General features: G+C 50.0%; 1 protein-coding gene across 2 annotated transcripts in view; it reads right to left on the bottom strand.

Annotated features, from left to right (window-relative positions):
* The window catches only part of Atp9a (ATPase, class II, type 9A), a 114,577-nt gene extending 103,322 nt beyond the window's left edge, over nt 1–11,255 (bottom strand). Inside the window, exon 1 of one of the 2 annotated variants that reach the window (XM_013518320.1) lies at nt 11,236–11,255. In XM_013518320.1, the coding sequence (XP_013373774.1) occupies nt 11,236–11,240 (5 nt within the window). In that variant the 5' untranslated portion in view covers nt 11,241–11,255. Of the gene's footprint in view, nt 1–461; nt 488–11,235 lie in introns of those variants that run through there. The other variant, XM_013518319.1, reaches the window with a different exon arrangement.
* Between the last annotated feature and the right edge of the window lie 9,254 nt (nt 11,256–20,509).

Genomic DNA, 20,509 nt, shown 5'->3' with positions numbered 1-20,509 from the left:
ACTGACTTCCTCCACGCGTCTCCCTCCAGGGCCAGGCAGTGCTAAGTGCCCCTGCGGAGGGCGGGGGGCGGGGGGCGAGGCTCTCCCAGGCTCTCAGCGTTGGTGGCGCGGGTGGGAGCACATCCAGCACGCTCGCATCTGCCCCGGCTACCCACCCAGAAACACTGCGGCCTGGTGGTCTCCCCCCAGGCAAACCTGCCCCCCCTCGTCCGCCCCAGGACACGGTTCCCTGTCCCCACCGGCGCCCTTGTCCTCAGCCTTGCTGGTGGCGGCCCTGTGTCACCGTGGCCCTCCTAACAGGGACATGTGTCCTGCGAGCTCCAGCCTCCCGATCTCTCCAGGGACCTCGCCCCAGCCCCGCATGTCACGTGTCAACCACCTCTGCGCCTGGCGGCCCTCCTGCAGTCTATTTGTGTTACACTGACTCACTGCACTCGCGAACATTTGGAAAGAGAACTCACCCCACTCCCATAAATGCAAAGCAGCTCCCCTGCCTCGCTGAAGGGAAACAGGGGAACCAACACGGTGGGGAGCACCACCTTCCTCGGGTCCTCGGCCGGGGGGTGCTGTGGCCACAGCAGCCGGCTCCGCCCTCCCTTCCCTCTGCAGCGACATCCGCCGGCGCGCAGGGTTAAAAGTCGGGCTGACAGCCCTGGAAATACCGAAGGAAAAAGGAAAGAGTATCTCGCTAAAGGTCTCGATGTGATTTAATCCCTGTCCAGGAACTCCTTAAACTCCATCGCTCCGCCACCTGTGACCACCGCCCGCCGCAGTGCCGGGGCATTCTTGGTCCTGCAGCAGAAGCCTTGAGCTTGGTGCAAACGTCCTGCACCGGACCAAATTTCCCACATCTGTCCAAACAGAAGAGCTGGCGGCCCGGCTCCCTATGTTTTGTTTTGGGTTTTTTTTTTTGGTACCGGGAATCCAACTCAGGACCTTGCGCTTGCCAGGCAGGTGCTTGTGCCGCTGAGCTGTATCCCCGACCCCAGGCTCCCTATGGACAACTGGATTTATACCTGCGACTCTCTCTTCCTGTGGTGGCTTCAGCCACGTCATCGGCCTAAGGGGTGGCGGTCCACGCCCAGGAGGGAGGACCCAGAAGAGCAACTGCTGGAGGCTGTCAGTGGCAGCTGCCACCTGTGTGCCACCATGCTGCTGCTGTCTCTTCACAGCAGACTGAACTGTCTGCCACCTGCTGTGATGAAGAAATTCTGTCCCGCATTTGAGACAGGTAGGCCAGATGGGCTACAAGACAGAATCTTAAAAAAAAAAAGGAAAACAAAACCTGAGAGGTACAATTCTTTTTTTTTTTTTTGTCTTTTTGAGACAGGGTCTCGCTATGCAGTTCAGGCTGGCTTTGAGCTCACTTTGTAGCCCAGGCTGGCCTCAAACTTGCAATGATCCTCCTGCCTCAGCCTCCTGAGTGCTGGGATTACAGGCGTGTGCCACCATGCCCAAAGCGGAGAGGGAGAATTCTTATCTTAAGAGAATAAGAAACTGACAAGTACAATTTCACAACAGCACATCATGTGAACTAGGGTAAATCTGTGTGTCTTATTTTTTTTTTTTTTTTTTGGTTTTTCTCCGGTACCAGGAACCAAACTCACGACCTTGTGCTTGCCAGGCAGGCGCTTTGCCGCTGAGCTAAATCCCCAGCCCCTTATTTTCTTATTTTGCCTTACTGGGGATTAAACCCAGGACCTCTGTACTGAATTACAAGCCCTAGTTGGCCCCCTATTTATTTTTGTCACAGGGTCTCACTAAGTCACCAACTGCCCAGGATGGCTCAAACTTATAAGCCCCCTGCCTCAGCCTCCCAGAGTGCTAAGATTAGAAGGTTTTCAGTCAAACAGACCTACGTGCAAATCCCAGTCCAGCTCCACACTGGCTGTGTAGCTTTGGGCTATTCATTTCTCTTTTCTCCCCTCTTTGGTTTTCTGAGACAGGATCTCACTATGTAGTCCTGGCTGGCATCGAACTCATGGAGATCCTCCTGCCTCAACCTCCCCAGTGCTAGAATTACAGGTGCGCATCACTGCACTTAGCTGGGCCATTCATTTCTAATTCCTATGTTTTCTAACTGTGAAGTGACAACGGTAAGTGCTGCTTTGCTGAATGACTTTGAGAATTTGGACTTTTATACATACAGGGACAAATACAGCACATAACAGGTAATCAATGAATTGTTATTAGATGTTATTTCTTATAAACTACTTTTCCAGATACTTTTTTTTTTTTTTTTTTTTTGGTACTGGGAATCGAACTCAGGACCTTGTACTTGCTAGGCTGGTGCTTGTGCCGCTGAGCTATATCCCCAGCCCTATTTTTCCAGATAAAAAATAAAACATGAAACAATGCTCTCATTTGTCAAGGGCAACAGTTATTCTACTAAATTAAGCCAGGCACAGTAGCACACATCTATAATCCCAGTACTCTGGGAGGCGGAGGCAAGATCAAAAATTTGAACCATACCTGGGCAACTTAGCAAATTGGCAAGGTCTTATCTCAAAATAAAAACCAAAAGGGCCTGAGGATGTAGCTCAGTGGTAGTGTCCCTGGGTTTATTCCCCAATACGCTCCCTAAACAGATGTGGCCTAGAAATAATTTAGCTTATTTACTTCTTGTTTATACCACTTGCATAAGGAAAACGAGAGCAAATTTTCTTACAGTTCAACTTTTAAAAACAGAGGCTGTGAAGCAGTCTGCTGACCAAATATGCACTGGTCTCACAGTCTGTTTAAATTACAAAGGGAAGGCAACTGTGTACGGGGCAGTGGAGGGGTGCAGACACAATGTAGCTGAACAAGGTAACTAACGTAACAGGGAATCGGCTTCCCTGAAATGAGGTCTGCTCTTGCTCCCCTACAGTCAGGATACCGTCCTGAGAAAATATTTGCTCAGGGCTGGGCTTGGAGCTCAGTCGTACAGCACTTGTCTCGTGTGTGCCGCGCCCTGGTTTGATACCCGGCACACCCGAAAAGAAGGAAAAAGTTACACAAACTACTCTGTTGTGTCAGGTGAGGTGGCACACACCTGTAACCCCAGCGCTCAGGAGGCTGAGGCAGGACGATTGCTGCAAATTGGCGGCCAGTCTGGGCTACAAAGTAAACCCGAGGCCAGCCTGCACTACATAGCAAGACCCTGTCGCAAAAAAACAAACAAACAAACAAACAAAAAACTCTTCTCTCCCCAAAGAAGAGAAGAAACAAGCCCTGGAATCCTGTGTGCTTCCTTATTTGCTCCTCTCTAGAGCAGAAGTGGCAAACTCAAATCATCAGGGGCCCAGCAAGCAGCAACTAATGAAAAAATATGGGACAGGACCCACCCCGGCCCTACCAGGGTAATTCCTTCCCACCTCCAGTCTGACACCACCTGATTCTGCAAGACCAACACAAAACTGATTCTGAAGTACAAACTGATCCAAGTTTTAAACACCACTTAGCTCAGCTACACCTGTGACATCCAGAAGGACAGAAACACCTTCACTGCAGGGCTTCAGCTGTCAAAATCACAAATGCACGTTCACTTTGGCACTGTAATTCTCCAAGGTGTTCCACACATTCCACTGGGGGCAAAGGCTTGTGCTCAAGGTCACTCACGGTGATGCTTCTAATCACCATCAGGTTACCCGAATGTCCATCCGTGGAAGACTCGTTAAACAAGCTGTGGTTAAACAAGCTACTCCCTGGCATACCACAAAGCCATTAAGATAATAACTTTAAAATGGGATGAAAGGGCCCAGCGGCACAGCGCCTGCCTGGCAAGTGCGACATCATGAGTTTGATTCTCGGTACTGGAAGAAAAAAAAAGAAATATGCTCTAAGCTTGCAGGCTCCCCATCCTACATACCCACCAGCCATGCCACCACTGGGAGGAGCTAAGCTCACCTGCAACGTCCTCGGGGCATTTACTGCTAAAAGGGCAGCGGGTGAGGCCAGCGCCCCAACTCCAACCCTTCCACAAGGGCAGTTCAGACTCTCCCAGGGAGAAATGCCAGAGCCCTTCCAGAAAGCCACTTAGCACAGTGCAGTTAGAGCCCCAGAGCCTACACGCTGCATTTGACCCAGGGGCTTTGGAACACAGCCTAGAAGCCTTCAAGGGCTGCGGGTGGAGCTCAGTGGCAGGGCCACTGGGGTGGGGGGAAGAATTTTTTTTAAGTCTTTGAAGAAATTATTCATCAGGAAACTCTCAGCCAGCTGTGGTGGCGCATACCTATAATCCCAGCACTTGGGAGGCTGAGGCAGGAGGACTAGTAGGAGTTCAAGGCCAGTCTGAACTACACTGTGAGACCCTGTCTCAAAAAAATTAATTAACTCAACATTTAAAAACCCTCCATAGCCTGTGGAGAGAGACCAGCTGTGGGTGTGGAGACCTCTGTCCGGTTCACTCCTCTCAACTCAGCCCTACTCTGCAGCAAGGGACAAGCAGGTCAGGAGGCTGCACTACAAGCGTGGCTTTTACAGAGGCCAGAACCAAAGACGGAGACACATGGAATTAAGATTCAGCCCCGGCAGCTGCTGTGGGAAATCCCTGGAGAATGTGAGTGCTGACTTAGCAGACGCGCGAAGGACAGGAATGTCAACGAGAAGGGACTCCTGAGGCCTTGGGAGTCAGTACAAGCGGACACTTTAGGGCAACCTGCTCGGTCCTTCTGAGACTTCCGTCAGTATTGAGCCAGCAGTGTGCGCTGAGGTCAGAACTGCGGGTGCCTAAGGCAACTATTTTAATACCCCAATTATCAGTTTTTATTTAAAAACAAAAAAAGTGCCGGGCGTGGTAGTGCATGCCTGGAATCCCAGCACTCAGGAGGCTGAGGCAGGAGGATTGTTGTGAGTTTGAGGCCAGCCTGGGCTACAAAGTGAGTCCAAGGTCTACCTGAACTTCATAGCAAGACCCTGTCTCAAAAAGATAAAAAAACCCGGTACCAGAGAAAAAACCAAAAACAAAAAAAAAAAAAAAAGATAAAAAAAAAAAAAAAAAGATATCCTCTATAGGCCAAGGAGTTATAATTTAAAATAGCACAAATGAATTGAAATAATATCACTTAATAGCTGTTCATGAAAGACATCTTTTTTTTTTTTTTCTCAGTACCAGGAATTGAACTCACCACCTTGCACTCGCCAGGCACGCGCTGTGCTGCTGAGCTAAATCCCCAGCCCCTGAAAGACATATTTCAGTCCTGTAATCCCAGCACTCGGGAGGCTGAGGTAGGAGGACCATAAATTCAAGGCCAGCTAAGGATGCATGGCTAATTCAAGGGTACCCTGGACTATGCAGCAAGATCCTGTCTCAATCCCCCAAACAGACACATGTGCACTCATGCACGCACGCACATGCACACACACAGATATAGATCAAAAGGAAACATACCTACACATAAACAATGGGAAGTAGGGCTTTAAATAATTCTAGAGGGGCGGATCTATAGCTCAGTAGTACAGGACTTCCCTATCGAACGCAAAGCCCTGGGTTTTATCCTCAGCACTGTTAAAAGGTAAGAAAATAAATAATAATCCCAGGGACTGGGGGCGCACCTCAGTGGTAGAGCACCTGCTAGCACGCACAAAGCCCTGGGTTCGATACCCAGGCAGTGCAAATAATCACCATCATCTAGACACTACATCTTTAACTATTCTCCAACAGAAATTATTGCTTTTGTAATGAGGTGGTAGGGACCGCTATTGATGTGGTGGTGCACACCTGTAACCCCAGCACTCGGGAGGCTGAGGCAGGAGGATCACCTACAGTTCGAGGGCAGCATGAATTCCAGTGAGACTCTGTCTCAAAACCCAAAAATTAACTAAAAGGCTGGGTTCCAAAGCTGAGTCCCAGGTCTTCCTGGGCCACACGGCCCCTCTCTGGCCTCACTTCGAGGAGTCAGACTTTCTCCCTCTCTCCCAAGACTCTGGTCCCACTGCTGGACACAGAGCAGCCCGCTGCTCCTCGGGAGGCCTCTGTTTCCAGGCATGGGAAGCTCAGCCCCAGGTTGAGCTGGGCGCTCTTGTGACGTCTCCGCTCTAAGGGGCGGGGGTGCATCTGCAGTCACCGTGCAGACGGGGGATCCACGCGAGATCTGTGGCTCAGGTGTCTGAGAAGCAGGAGCGGCTGCACCAGAAGCCATGGTGGAAAGCGGGGAGGGAGGGAAGGAGAGGACAGAAGGTCCGGCACAGAAGCCTGCACTGCTGTCCCTCCCTCCGGCTCCACCTTCAGCGTCCACCTGCACCAGAAGTCCTGGGGAACTAGGAACGCAGCAGCCCTGGGAGGAGTTATGCTTCTGCACTGAGCAGACAGATCTCACTGGAACCCTGGCTTCTATTCACTCGCTCATTTGATCAATGAACAAATATTTAGTGAGAACCTACTGTACAGCAGCCTTTGTGTCAAGCATTACAGTAAGACACCCACAGGTATTCCCAAGGAGCCTGCATTTTGTGGGTGGGCTAGGAGAACGGGGGAAAAAGCCAGACAGATAAAAATATGGCTCTCAGCCGAGGAGGCTCCTTTAGAGTAGAAGCCCCAACTCCAAAAACCCAGGAGGCAGGAGGACAGCAGCCTAAGTGCTGTGTGCCCCTGGGCGAGTCCTGAACCCCTCTGAGCCTTGCTTTCCTGGAAATGGAACAACAGCCATAGGGCTGGACGAGGCACAAAGACACGGCGACCCGATGAAAATCCCTAGGACAGGGACGCTGGCACGGACAGACAGAGGAGCAAGGGAAGTTCTGCAGATCTCGCCCACAGGATTCTACCGCTGGGGCTTCCGCTCCATCCCCAAAATTAAAGCTGCCAGGGCCAGCACCAGTGCACAGTAAATATTTACAGAGTGAATCAGTGGATGGATCCAGCGAACTATTTTTAGTCTTCGTGCTATAAATTTGTTACCTTCTTTGTGACTGTGTAAAGCTTCCAGCTCGGCATGCCCTTCCCAACAGCTGGCAGCCCTGGAAATGCCCAAATGTGGCACGCAGAGTGGCTCTGTGTGCCCTGCTTTGCCGGCCGGCTGACCCACGCGGACAGGAGGCTTCTCCGGGCGGTGCCGCTCCCAGACTGCCCTGGGCTTCTTTCTGTTTTTGTTTTTTTGTTTTTTTTTTCTTCCGGTACCAGGAATCGAACTCACAAACTTGCGCTTGCCAGGCAGGCTCTGTGCCACTGAGCTAAATCCCCAGCCCCCCTGGGCTTCTTTCTGGAATGACCGCTTTGAACAGCACAGCACCATTCACAATGAACACACTGACCAACTTGTGCAAACAGAAGGCCCTGGCACACAAATACCACGCTGTTCCCCTTCTCGGGGGTGACAATGGGGGCTGAACCGGGCCTCAAGCAAGCTGAACACGTGCTCTACCACCGAGCTACAGCCCAGTCCCTCCGGGGGCATTTTGTCATTTGCAAGGACACTGTTATCCAACACAGGTTTAAATGCTAAGTGGAAAAAGTAGAACATAAAAACACAAGGAGTCCCGTGGCTCCTATTCAAAAACAATGTATCCAAGGAAGCCGCCAGAAGACAGCCGCTGCTGAAACTTTTGGGTTAATTGTGTCTGGCTTTGAAGAGAAAGCAACACTGTTATTTCCTTTGTTGCTCTTCTCTGTTGGCTAATTTTTCTTATACACACACACTCATCTTTCAATTAAAGGCCAATACAACGTGCTTTTCCCCCTGTGCTCCTTCTAACATAAGCTACTCCAGAAGACAGAGCTCGGTAAGGCCCTGGAACTCCGGGGCGGGGGTGGGGGGGCGCACTTGGACGGGACAATTTTGTCAGTTAAGCCCCAGTGTGCCCAACCCGGCTAACTTGTACATCTAAAACTTAACCTCAGATCCAGAAAAGGAAGCCACTCTCAAATCACAAATGCGAAGTAAATTTCTTCCGAGACTACTCTACCCTCCTCAGTCAGAAGGGCTGTAGGACAGGAGGATCACACCAAGTGCAGGTGAGGGTGCAGATCAACTGTATCTGCCGGGGCAGATGAACCCACCGAAGCTCAAATGAGGGGGAGAATGTGCTTATTTACATAGGCCAGTTCCCTAACATTATGCACTGCAACAGGTACTCAATTTAATTTTTTTTAATTTTAAAATAACAAGCCGGGTGTGGTGGTGCATCCCTGTAGCCCCAGCACTCCGGAGGCTGAGGCAGGAGGATCACTGCAAGTTTGAGGTCAGCCTGGGCTACAAAGTAAGCTCAAGGCCAGCCTGGACTGCACAGGGAGACCCTGTCTCAAAAAGAAAAAAAAAAAAAAAAAACAGAACCTGGAAGTGACCCAAGCATCCATGGAGAAAATGGTAAATAGATCACTGTATGTTCACACCCGAGGCTTCTCTCTGAGTGCCTGTGTCCCCTCAAAATCCACATGCGGAAATCCTAACCAAACCGAGGATGAAAGCGTGGGGCGGGGGGGTGAGGAGCCGAGCAGCTCACAGGTGTCTCGGTGTCTTCCCTCTCACAAGCGGGGCTACCAAAGACACCCCAGAAGGCTGCCTCACCTCCCTGTGAGGACAGCACAGCGGGGCTGCACCTCCCGCCGCCAACTGAGAAGCAAGTTTCCTGCTGTTTCTAAGACACTCAGACTACAGTGCTGTGGTACTTTGTTAGAGCAGAGCAAACAGACTGAGTCAGATGACAGCTACAGGGCAATAGGACCATGTCAGTTCTCAATACATACAAGACGTGGTTCAATCTTACAAGCATAACAGAACAAATATAAAGAGCCAGGTGCTAAGGAGCTCACGCTGCCTGATCCTGTTTGTATAAAATTTAAGATCAAACAAGCTGGGTACAGTGGGTCCATTCCTGTGATCCCAGCTACTCAGGAGGCTGAAGCAGGAAGATTCCAAGCTTAAATCCAGCCTGAGTAATTTAGTGAGATTGCGTCTCAAAATTTAGCCAGGTGTGGTGGTGCACGGCTGTAATCCCAGCATTCAGGAGGCTGAGGCAGGAGGATTGTTGCGAGTTCGAGGCTAGCCTGGGCTACAAAGTGAGCCAGCCTGAACTGCATAGCAAGACCCTGTCTCAAAAAGACAAAAAAAAAAAAAAAAAATCAAGCAAAACTAATTTCTGGGAGCTGGGGATGTAGTTCAGTGGTAGAGAACTTGCCTAGCACACATGAGGTCATGGATTCCATCCTCCGCACTTAAAAAATGAAAACAAAATAGCAAAAAGCTAATCTTTGCTATTAGAATACAGGATGTAGGCTAAATCAGAGATAAGAGCCTAAGCAGGCTACTGAAGCAACAACCAATAACTTTATCTGTTGCTGGTTCATGAATGTGTTCATCAAGCTGTGAACTTTTAATTTCTGCACTCTTTCTGTGTATGAATGCATAATGTTTTTAATCAGATTGATTGATTGATTCATTGATTGATTGATTTTGGTACCAGGGATCAAACTGATTTTGGTACCAGGACCTAGTGCTTGCCAGGCAGGTACTATGCCACTGAGCTACATCCCAGTCCTTAATCAGTTTACTTATAAAAATGGACATTGCAGAAAAACTAACAGGAATAGGCACCAACCCATTACTTTCTGCATATAAGCAAATTAAAGTTAATCTTTTAAATGATTAAATGTTATGACTTATACCTAGAGGTCCACCCAAAGTCTCATGTGCTCGTAAGTGGGACCTTAGGAAGTAACCTGAGCGTGGGCGTACAAACTGGATCAGTCCACCGGCTGGCTGAGCATAGCTCTGGGTGTGAATGGCGGATTTACTGAAGAGGGAAGCCTCACCCTGATGTGGGTGACACCAACCAATAGACTCGTAGCATGGATGGAACAAAAAGGGGAAAAGGGGGAAGGCTCAATGCTTCTCACCGGCCCTGCCATGGAATGTTTCTCCTCTGATGCTCCTCTGCCACGCTGCCCTGCCTTGGAGCTAGAAGACCATGGGCTGAACCTCTACAAACCATGAGCTGAAATAAAACTTGCTCCTTTAAACTGTGGGCATCAGGTACTTTGTCCCAGCAAAGAGTAGGAACTAAGACACTAGAATATTTGTCGTTGTACACCAAAACTACTCTAAAAGGAAAAAATGCTCTGTTGTTCAGTTCCCCTATGTAAGATGGGTTGTAAAGAGCACTAAGAGGATGGACCCATGCAGACCCCTTAGAAGCACTCCTGGTACCTAACAAGCATGTAACAGTGGTCAGCAACTGCTACTATTCGAGTACTATCAGCACAGCTGCAGCAACGCGTACTATCAGCCAGCCCTACAAAACAAAACCAGGAACTGTGACCACTGTGAACCCTCTACACACTTTTAATTTGCTTGAAATTAAAAGTTCTGTTTTCTACAGAAAACATCTGAGGACAAAACCACAGCCGCAGACCACATGGGGCATGTTTTAGGGTACTCCTAAGAGGACTAGGAAGGAGCTAGCTCTGAGCCACACAACTTTGCAATATAGTTACAGATAGTACCCCAGGCAGGACTGTCTAAACCAAACTGTCAGTGATATCAAATTAAAACAAAGGTTCTGGGGGGCTGGGGATGTAGGTCAGTGGCACAGCACCTGCCTGGCAAGCATGAGGTTGTGAGTTCGATTCCTGGTACTGGAAAAAAAAAAAAAGACAAAAAAAATAAAATAAAATAAAAGTTCTGGGCATGGTGGCACACGCGCCTGTAATCCCAGCACTCGGGAGGCTGAGGCAGGAGGATCAATTCTGGCCTGGGCTACAATAATAAAAAATAATAATTAAAACACAGGTTTATTAATAATACTAGGGGTTACCACCTCTGCCAAAATAGCAAGAAATGAGCTGCTCCTTGTGTTGCTTTGTTCAGGCTGCCATGGCAAGGTATCACAGACTGGGGACTTAAACAACAGATACTCATTTTGTACCAGGCTGGAGGCTGAGAGCCCAAGACCAACGCGCTGGCAGATGGCCCTTCCAGGGCTGGTGCCTCCTCTGCCACGCGGTCTCCGAGTCTTCACCTCCTTCCAAGGGCTCCCGTCAGATTGGGCGGGGCTGCCCTAATGGCCTCACTTAAACCCCTTTAATGCAGGCACATTCAGAGGAGGTTAGGGACTGACAATGCCATCCTAGCATTTCCCTAAGACTCTCTGCTGACAGCTCAAAGCTACCTTGGTCACTAAGGCAGAAAGCTGGGGTCCAAGTCAAGAGCTACAGTCCTGGCGGGAATTTCAGGCCCAACAGGTTTTCTGGTATTTTTAAGACGGATGCGTCACTTTAAAAGGACAACAGGAATGCAGCCACTCATCCCGAGCACTCACCACATCAGCCTAAGCGCTCTCCACCCGGGCTGTCCCCGAGGGGCCTCCTGCTAACGCCTAGAGGCATTCTGTTAGTCACAGTGGATGTGGGTCGGGCTGCTGGCATCTGGCAGGTCCAGCCAGGGACTCTGTTCATCTCTGCAGTGCAGGGGACCGTTCCCACCACAGAGCACTGCCCAGCCCAGGACGGCAGCACCGCCTGTCACTGCAAGCTGCCCAGCAGGAGTGAGTGACCCTGCCAGGCTGTGCTATGAGCCAGATGCAGCTGACACCACACATGGCTTCCCCGTCAGGGACTGCAGCCAACGACTGTTCTCTGGCACTCCGCAAATGCCACCGAGGGCAAATGCCACCCCGGGAGAGGAAGTGCACCTGGATCTCACCCAGCCCGCTCCCCAGCTCTGGCCAGCCGCCCTACCCCATGAAGACCCTTCCAACTGTCTTCTCCCAAGGTTCCCTCAAACTGTTCAGGTGAAAATAAAAGCAACATAAGACTCCCCAGTCAAGATTCCTCAAAAAATTAGAATTGGAGGTCCCACTTGACCCAGCTGTTCTCCTGCTGGGTATCTTCCCAGAAGAATTAAAAACTTCATACCACAGTGATATATGTGCACCCGTGTTTATAGAAACACAATCTGTAAGAGCTAGATCTTGGAAACAACCCAAATGCCCATCACCGAGGAATGGATAAAAAAGATGTGGTCTTTTTATACAAAGAAGTACTACTTGGCCATAAAGAAGGATAAACTGGAGACTTTTATAGGTAAATGGAGGCAATTCGAGACCATACTCCTAAGTGAAATAAATCAGACGCACCTATGTAAACACTGTACTGTCGCCCTAGTGTCAGAAACTGAAAGAGTAAAGAACATTTAAAATGTACAACAGATGTAAAATGGGAAGAAACTGTTCAAAAGAAAAGAGAAACTGGGATGGGTAAAGGAGAAAAGAAGGAAGAGAAAAGCATATATACATATATATGATAGCTAAAATAGATAGACTGCTAATTTCCCTTAGTTTATTGAGAAGAAAGATTTGTGCTAATATTGTTTGGATAATTAGATGCCTATACCTTGTACTCTCAGTCACTAATTGAAAGGTAACAATATGCAAAGTATTAACCATTAGGGGCTGGAGATTTAGCTCAGCGGCACAGTACCTGCCTGGCAAGCGCAAGGTCATAAGTTTGATTTCTGGTACCAGAAAAAAACCAAAAACCAAAAAAAAAAAAGTATTAACCATTATTACTCTCCTATTATCTTGTTTCGAAATTGGTTTTTTTTTTCCTCTTAAAAAAAAAAAAAAAAAAGGATTCCCCAGTCAAAGCCTGGTGTGGTGACACAGACCTATAATTCTAGCTACTCAGGAGGCTGAACACAAGTTTGAACCCAGCCTGCACAACTTTGCAAGATCTTCTCTCAGAACAAAAATGAAAAGGGCTAGGGTTTAGCTGAAGGGTACAGGGCACTGGGTTCAACTCCTAGAATTGAAAAAACAAAAAAGATTCCAGGTCAACGCGGTAAATTATCTATCCAAGTTAATTATGTTTTCCATGGATAACTTGGCAAAACACAATTTTCTGCATTTTGTGAGCACAACCAGATCGTTCTCTTTTTTTCACAGTCATTTTAGCCCAGGCCACGCGCTCCTAAATTTCAGGCTCCTAATTCTACAGGCCTCCAGAAACCTCAAGACTATGACTGACCTCATATTCTTCTTTCTTTTCTTTTTTTCTGGTCTTTTTGAGACAGGGTCTCGCTAAGCTGTTCGCGTTGCCTTGAGCTTACTTTGTAGCCCAGGCTGGCCTCGAACTCACAACAATCTTCCTGCCTCGGGCTGCGAATTTAGCTCAGCGGCAAAAGCGCCTGCCTGGTAAGCGCAAGGTCGTGAGTTCGGTTCCCGGTACCGGAGAAAAACCAAAAAAAAAAAAAAAAAGAAGTACTCATTTGCCGGGCGTGGTGGCGCACGCCTGTAATCCCAGCACTCGGGAGGCTGAGGCAGGAGGATCGTTGTGAGTTCGAGACCAGCCTGGGCTACAAAGTGAGCTCAAAGCCAGCCTGAACTGCATAGCGAGACCCTGTCTCAAAAAGACAAAAAAAAAAAACAATCTTCCTGCCTCAGCCTCCCACGTGCTGGATTTACAGGCCTGGGCCACCAAGCCCGGCTTCATAGTCTTCTTTCAATCAATTCCCTTTTTACTTAAAAGTTTTGTATTCTAAGGGAACACTTCCTGCCATCACTGCAAAGAGGAAACAAATGTCACTTGGCTCAAACAAAGGCACCATAAGGTCAGTGCCGACCTTCACGGGCAGGGCGGCGAGCTTCCCACCGGGAGTCTCTCTCCTAGAACACGGCTCTCCCAGCTCACGAAGATGAGCGAGCAACACAGACACTGCAGGAGACTTACAGTTTGCCTTTTTCGTTCTAACTTAAACAAAGTCCCGGGGCTGGAGACGTGGCTCAGCGCCGGCGCGCTGGCCTGGCACGGAGCAGGGCCCTGGTTCCGCCCCAGCTTTCCCCAGTGGGCGCAGGTGCTGGGGGCCCAGCGCTGCTGCCTTCCACACTTGCATCTGGGAAGACACAAAGAACTTCCTGCTCCAGAAGCAGCACCCCAAAGCCCCGGCCCCGCCTCCTGCTTCCCTCCTGGCCCGCGTGTGGCTCGGGTGGAGGCGAAAGGGCCGCGGACCCCCGTGGGGACTGGCACACAGGCGCTCCCCGGCCCGTCACCACCACTCGGGCAGGAGCGCCTGGCGGGGTCTGGGTGTGGAGGGCCGGGCAGGGCTCTGGACCTGGCAGCGGAAGGAGCTGGCGGAGGGCGCGGAGCGCACTTCCCAGGGCTGCTGCCAGCCCCCGGGGACTGTCCTCATGCGGGGCAAAGAGCGGGGCTCATGCCGGCCACTCCCTCACCCGGGAAGGGAGGGTCTGGTGGTTCTGGATTTCCCCACGCAGCCTCCACACACACACACACACACACACACACACACACACACACACACACACACCCTCCAGCCTATCAGGGAGGAAGTTTCTCTCTCTCTCTCTCACACACACAAACACACACTCCGGTACACAGCCGACCCTCAGATTCCCAGTTCCCCTAGCCATGTACTCATCTACTCCCTAACGTTTGGAAACCCCAAAATCAACACTGGGAACACATACACAGTCCTTCACAGACATGAGCGTGGTAGCAGGGACTTGAGTGACCCCAGACCCCGGTGTCCCTGCTACAGCTAAATGCAGTCTGCCCCACCTCCTTGCTGCTTCCGCTCTCACTATAAACAAGAGCCCTTTGGGGGGCCGATTTAGCATTTCTGCACACTCTCTTGGCTCAGCATGGTGGCACACACTTGTAATCCCAGCACTCAGGAGGCTGAGTCAGGAGGATCCCTGTGAGTTCAAGGCCAGCCTGAACTACATGGCAAGGCCCTGTCTCAATAAATGAATACTTAGCTGGGGGTGTAGCTCAGTGGTAGCTTCCCATTACCAAGAGGGAAAAAACACAAACAACAGTCGTGCTTACCTGTCTGGTGCCCCCAAACCTAATAAGAAGGCTAGAATGTTGCCTCACACAGAAAATATGTGTTAGATACTCTGAATTCAGCGATAATGAAGCCACAGTCTGTATTACACATAGGGTCTTTAAACAGAAACACATATAGCCAGATGTGGTGATGCCTCAGGAGGATGAGGCAGGAGGATCGCAGCAAGTTTGAGACCAGCCTGGACTACACAATGAGACCCTGTCTCAACCAAAGAAATACCCAGAAACACGCAACAAATTTCTGTATTGATTAGTTGACAAAAATATAACCAGAACCAGAATCTTACAAAAACCAATGCGTGTGTTTCCCCAGGCAGCCATGGTCAGTGCTCAATAATCAGGGTTCGCAGGACTGCACAACGTAATTCCTGTGAGGAACGACAGTCATATCCAACACTGCTCCATTCGGTCAAAGAGAAACAGCATTTTCATTGTTTAGGATTTTGTATGTTTGTTTATATGTTTGTTTTTTTGAGACAGGATCTTATTATGTAGGTCTTATTCAGGCTGGCCTCACACTCGCAATCCTCCTGCCTCAGCCTCCTGAGTAGCAAGATGACAGGCAAGCGCCATCATGTCCCACTGAGAAAAGGTATTTTTATACCAAAAATTGTAAGTGACTGCTCCAATAAAAAGTCTGCAGCTCTGGGGAGTAGCTCAGTGGTACAGCGCCTGCACGGCACTCACAAAGCTCTGAGTTCAACACTCAGCTCTGCAAAGTAAATAAATCAGAGCTTTAAACTGAACAGACCTGCCAGCTTCCGTGGCGCACGCCTGTAATCCCAGTACTCGGGGGACTGAGGCAGGAAGACTGCTGCAAGTTCAAGGCCAGCCTGGGCTACATGGTGAGATTCTAACACAAACCAGCCTATCTGTCGGAAGAACTCCCAACACTGACACTTTCTCAGTTCCTAGAGACCTTGAGACCCTCATCTCTGCCGTCCCTGAGCTGTCCCAGCACGGAGCATGGTTGCAGGGCCGCCCAGGCCTGCTACACCCGTCACTCAAGGCTCAGTAATTTGAGGCATATTTGTGAGGCTGCAAGGTGGCCACTAGTGGAGTTAGTTCCAGCCAGAGTCCTTGCTTAGGCCGAGAATGGTCACACACACTTGTAATCCCAGCACTTGGGAGGCTGAGGCAGGAGCATCACCATGAGTTCAAAGCCAAGCTGGGCTACATAGTGAGTTCATGGCCAGCTTGCACTACATAGTGAGACCCTGACTCAAACAAAAACAAAAAAAAACCAGAGTCCTTGCTTAACTCCCACCTGCACAGTGTTCCAGAAGAGAAATTACTTTCGCCCAGGACAAGAGGTACAATCCACTTGAGGTTCAGCCCTACCCTTCATACTAGGAATACTTCCTTTTTTTTTTTTTTTTTTGAGACAAGGTCTCTCTATGCAGTTCAGGCTGCCTTGAACTCACTATGTAGCCCAGGGTTGAACTCAAGGTGATCCTCCTGCCTCAGCCTCCCATACGCCAGCTGGGAGACTGGCGTATGTCACCACACCTGGCCGTACTGAGAATACTTTCTAATGTTCTTCACTCTCCAAGTGCTCATTGGCTATTCCCTGTGCATCATGCCCAACTATGCAGACACTCCTGCCTTGTCTCCATTTTACAGAAGAGGAAACTGACACACAGCAGCTTGGGGTAACATAAATGCAGGGTGAGCATCTCAAATCCAAAAATCCAAAATACTCCAAAATCTGAAACTTTTGAGCACTGACATGACACTGCACATGGAAAATCTTACACCATAAAGGCTTGTTTCGTGCACAGATTTATTTAAAACACCGTATAAAGCCAAGCATCCTGGCTTACACCTGTAGTCCTAGCTACCTGGAAGGCTGAGGAAGAAAGATCTCAGTTTGAAGCCAGCCCTGACAACACAGTGAGATCCCACTTAGAAAAAAGAAAAAAAGCCAACTGTGGTGGCGCACGCCTGCAATCCCAGCACTTGGGAGGCTGAGGCAGGAGGATCGTTGCGAGTTTGAGGCCAGCCTGGGCTACAAAGTGAGCTCAAGGCCAGCCTGAACTGCATAGAGAGACCTTGTCTCAAAAAGACAAAAAAAAAGAAAACGAAAAAGAAAAAAGAAAAAAATACTAACAATAAATAAAATATTGTATAAAATTACCTTTGAGTTATATGTACTAGTTATGAAACATGAATTTGGTGTATAGACTTGGGGCTTCTCCCCTAGGTACCTTATTATGCACATGCAAATATCCCCAAATTTTAAAAATCCTAAATCTGCAACACTTCCAGTCCAAAGCATTTCAGGGACGATCTGTAGTAAAATGGTAAAACTGGTACATTAGGCCAGGTTGCTCTAACTCTAGGAGCCAAACGCTGTACACAGGCCATGAAGCCAGCACCCTGCTTTCGGGGTTAAACCCACGGGAAACAGCTTGTGGGAAGGGGGCTTGCCCAGCATGTTTGGGCCCTGGGTTCCATCCCTCACACTCTGAAGAACAGAGAAAGGGGCAGAGGGATCAATCCCAAATCCTCTGTCATGTAGGCGCTTAGCAAAACAAGCACACAAGCAAGGCAACAAAAAGTCATTGTTATGATGGGCAAACAAACAAACAGCAGAGGCCACTGCTTCAAGATAGAGCTGTTCAAAGGCTGCTCTGGAAGGAAACCTGCCCAGTGGGCCTCGCCTGGGCTCTAATTAGTATCTGCCACTCATGCTTAGCCTTGACTAACTAGCTCAGTTTCCTCATTAGTAAAACAAGCGTTAAAAAAAAAAAAAAAGCCAACATCAGAGGGCCACTGAGGGCCGGGGATATAGCTCAGTGGTACAGGTGCCTGCCTGGTAAGTGCAAGGTCCTGAGTTCGATTCCCGGTTAAAAAAAAAGGGAGGGGTCCACCGGGCTGCATGAGTGAGAATGAAAATGAGAAGCTGGCTGGCTGAGAGCTGAGATACCGCAGCTCCGAAATGAACATTAGTCTTCTCCACAGTCAGGCAGTGAGTCACACAAATGTGTCCATTTAAATCCTAGGCTCTCAAGCAAAAGGTAAACTGAGGTTTCAAATGCCTATGAGGCTTGCACCCAGGAAGGGCTTCTGGTCTACACCACAGCCCCTCACGGGATGGGAAGCCTAGTGCAAGAATCTGTCACCAAGATCTATGCTGCCCCTAAAAAAAAAAAAAACTACTACAAATTGGCTTAAAAGAAAGCAAATATAACCTCTTACCTTCCTGGAGGTCAAAAATCCAAAATGGGTCTGAATGGGCTAACATAGAGGTGTCAGCAGGCTATGGTCCCTCCAGAAGCCCCAGGGGAGATGCCTTTCCTCACCTTGCCCAGGGTCCAGAGGCCGCCCACATCCCTTGACCCGTGGCCCCTTCACCCACCTTCCCGCCAGCAGGTCAGCATCTTCCCTCCTAACTTTGACTCTGCCATCCTGCTCCGACCTCTCTATCTTCCACCTTTAAGGGTCCTGTGAGTGCACAGGACAATGAACATCCCCCACCTCATCTTCGAGGTCTCTGACGCTATCACAAGTGCGAGGTCCCTTTGCTACACAACGATAACTTCACTGGTGACAAGACACTGACCAGGTTTGGGGGCTCGGTCTCTGCCTGCCACAGCATATATGCTGTAACCTCTGGAAGAATCCACATCCCGTATTACTTGATTGTTTCCTATTAAATGTTTGACTTCTTACATCTTTACTGATGCATCTCTCTAGGAGTCCTTACGTAACTTGTAGTGTGTTACGGTTTGTGTCTTGCCTGGGTGTCCCCCCAAAGCCTCATGCAGTCGGTGGAGGGGGGGCTTTTTTCAGAGGCAGCTGAATCCAGAATTTGTGACTGATTGATGGTGCGGTGCTGGGATTAAGGCTGTGAGTGCCCCTCCTGCCCTCAGGCAGGGACCTGCGCACAACATAAGGGACGGAGAGAGGCTCGTCCCTCTCCTGTCTCCTTGAGTTTGTGCTGTGCTGGAACTGCTGCCCTGTGCCATGTGCCACCCTGCCTGGGAGCCAGCCGACTACAGACCGAAACCTCTACAAACTGTGAGCTAAACAACCCTTTCCTCTTTAACTTTGGGTGTCAGATATCTTGTCTCAGCAATGAGAGAAAAGTAACTAGGACGTATTGTAAGTAATTTGTCATTTCTTCTGTATTTGGATGTTCTCACCTCTTAAAACAGCATTCTGCCTGGGGAGCCACGGCCCCTGGCAATCGCAGGCCTGGCAGGGAGCAGCGTGTGATCTCACACTGAACAACCTGGAGCCAGACCCCCTCGAGCTGACCCAAGAGGCCACCGCCCTCTGCCTTCATCATCCCAGGGCCGGGCGCCAGGCGGCTAGCAACCTTCCCAGTAGCTCGGGCCTCATAGAATCACCTGCGCTGTGGCTCTGCCAGGCCTCTGTCCTGGAAACACCAGGAAGGGCAGGCCCCGCCTCCTGACCTCCACCCCGGTGACATTCCCAAGTGGCCCAGTGGGGCGTGCCTCGTCTCCAGGACCTATGAGTACATAACAAGCCTGGTCTCCTTCTCCTGAGCTGCCTCTTCTTCTCCTCCTCTGTTCCTCTTTATTTTTCCCCCCTCCAGTACTGGCGATTAAATGCAGGGCTTTCATACTAAGCTATCACCCTAAACTTTTTATTTTGAGACAGGGTCTTGCTAAGTTGTTCAGGCTGGGCACAAACTTGTGATCCTCCTGTCTCAGCCTCCTAGAGTGCTGGGATCAGACCACAGATGTGCTCCACCATGCCTAGCTTTCTCCATTCCTCTCACAGCCCTGCCTGGCTGGTCCCATCATAAAAGAACATAAAACACAGCTTACCAAAAGAGTCTTCCTTCATTAGAATACAGCTCTCATATTTAATGGGAAACATGAAGTCATCTCAAAAGCCTCACACTCTGTAAAGTGAGTGACATCTCCCCAAGTCCTCTCCTGCCATGCCCTCCCAAACACACGCACAGCACGTGGTCAGGACCTGTGGCCTGGATTTCACCACTTGGTGACTAGGCAGAGACAGGCTCAGTGTGAGCGGGTCCAGCAGGCCTCTGCCTGTGCCCTGGGAGGGAGCCCCTTCTGTGACATGTCCTCCCTCCACCCCTCCAGCTCCTGCAGAATGAAAGAAGATCCAACAGGGCCCCAGGATGTGCTCGGGCACATGAGCCCTGTGTGGGGAGGAAGGCTTCTAGAGGAGGAGCTGCTCTCCAGTCTGCAGGGCTTGACTGAGGCCGGGGAGGGAAGGCAGAGACGAACACGCCAGGCACAGCATGTGCAAAGGACCTGTGCCACAAGGGAGTGGAGTGGGTAAGACATGGAGCCGGGACAGCCCCCGGACACGGACTGGGCAGGCAGAGTTGCGGCTGCAGCACCTGTGCGCATGCTCGGTACCTGCCCGCTCCCACCCAGCAGGCCCTGGCCACACGGCTTCCTAACACTCCCATGCGTTCAGCACCACTGCCGAATTTTCAATTCTACCAAATTGTGATGATTTCATTTTGGGGGTTTGTCGGGGGCGGTTCTCTCCTTGCACTGCTATGATGGAACCCAAGGCTTCACACATGCTAGCTGGAGCGAAACCAGGATCTGGCTCCTCCCGGGAGCAGCCAGGGGATGCACTCCCTGGAGGGGAGCCGAGAAGGAAGGAGACCCAGCCCCAAACCGGGCCAGGGAAGCGGCAGCGTCACCAAAAAGGGCAAATTTATGGAAACAGAAGAGCAGGTAAGTGGCTGCCTGGGATGTGCAAGAGGAGGAGTTA

Source organism: Chinchilla lanigera, unplaced genomic scaffold (assembly GCF_000276665.1).
Source record: "Chinchilla lanigera isolate Chin_1 unplaced genomic scaffold, ChiLan1.0 scaffold00044, whole genome shotgun sequence".
Lineage (NCBI taxonomy): Eukaryota > Metazoa > Chordata > Mammalia > Rodentia > Chinchillidae > Chinchilla > Chinchilla lanigera.
Note: the sequence above shows the minus strand (reverse complement) of the source record. Positions and strands in the feature narration are given on the sequence as shown.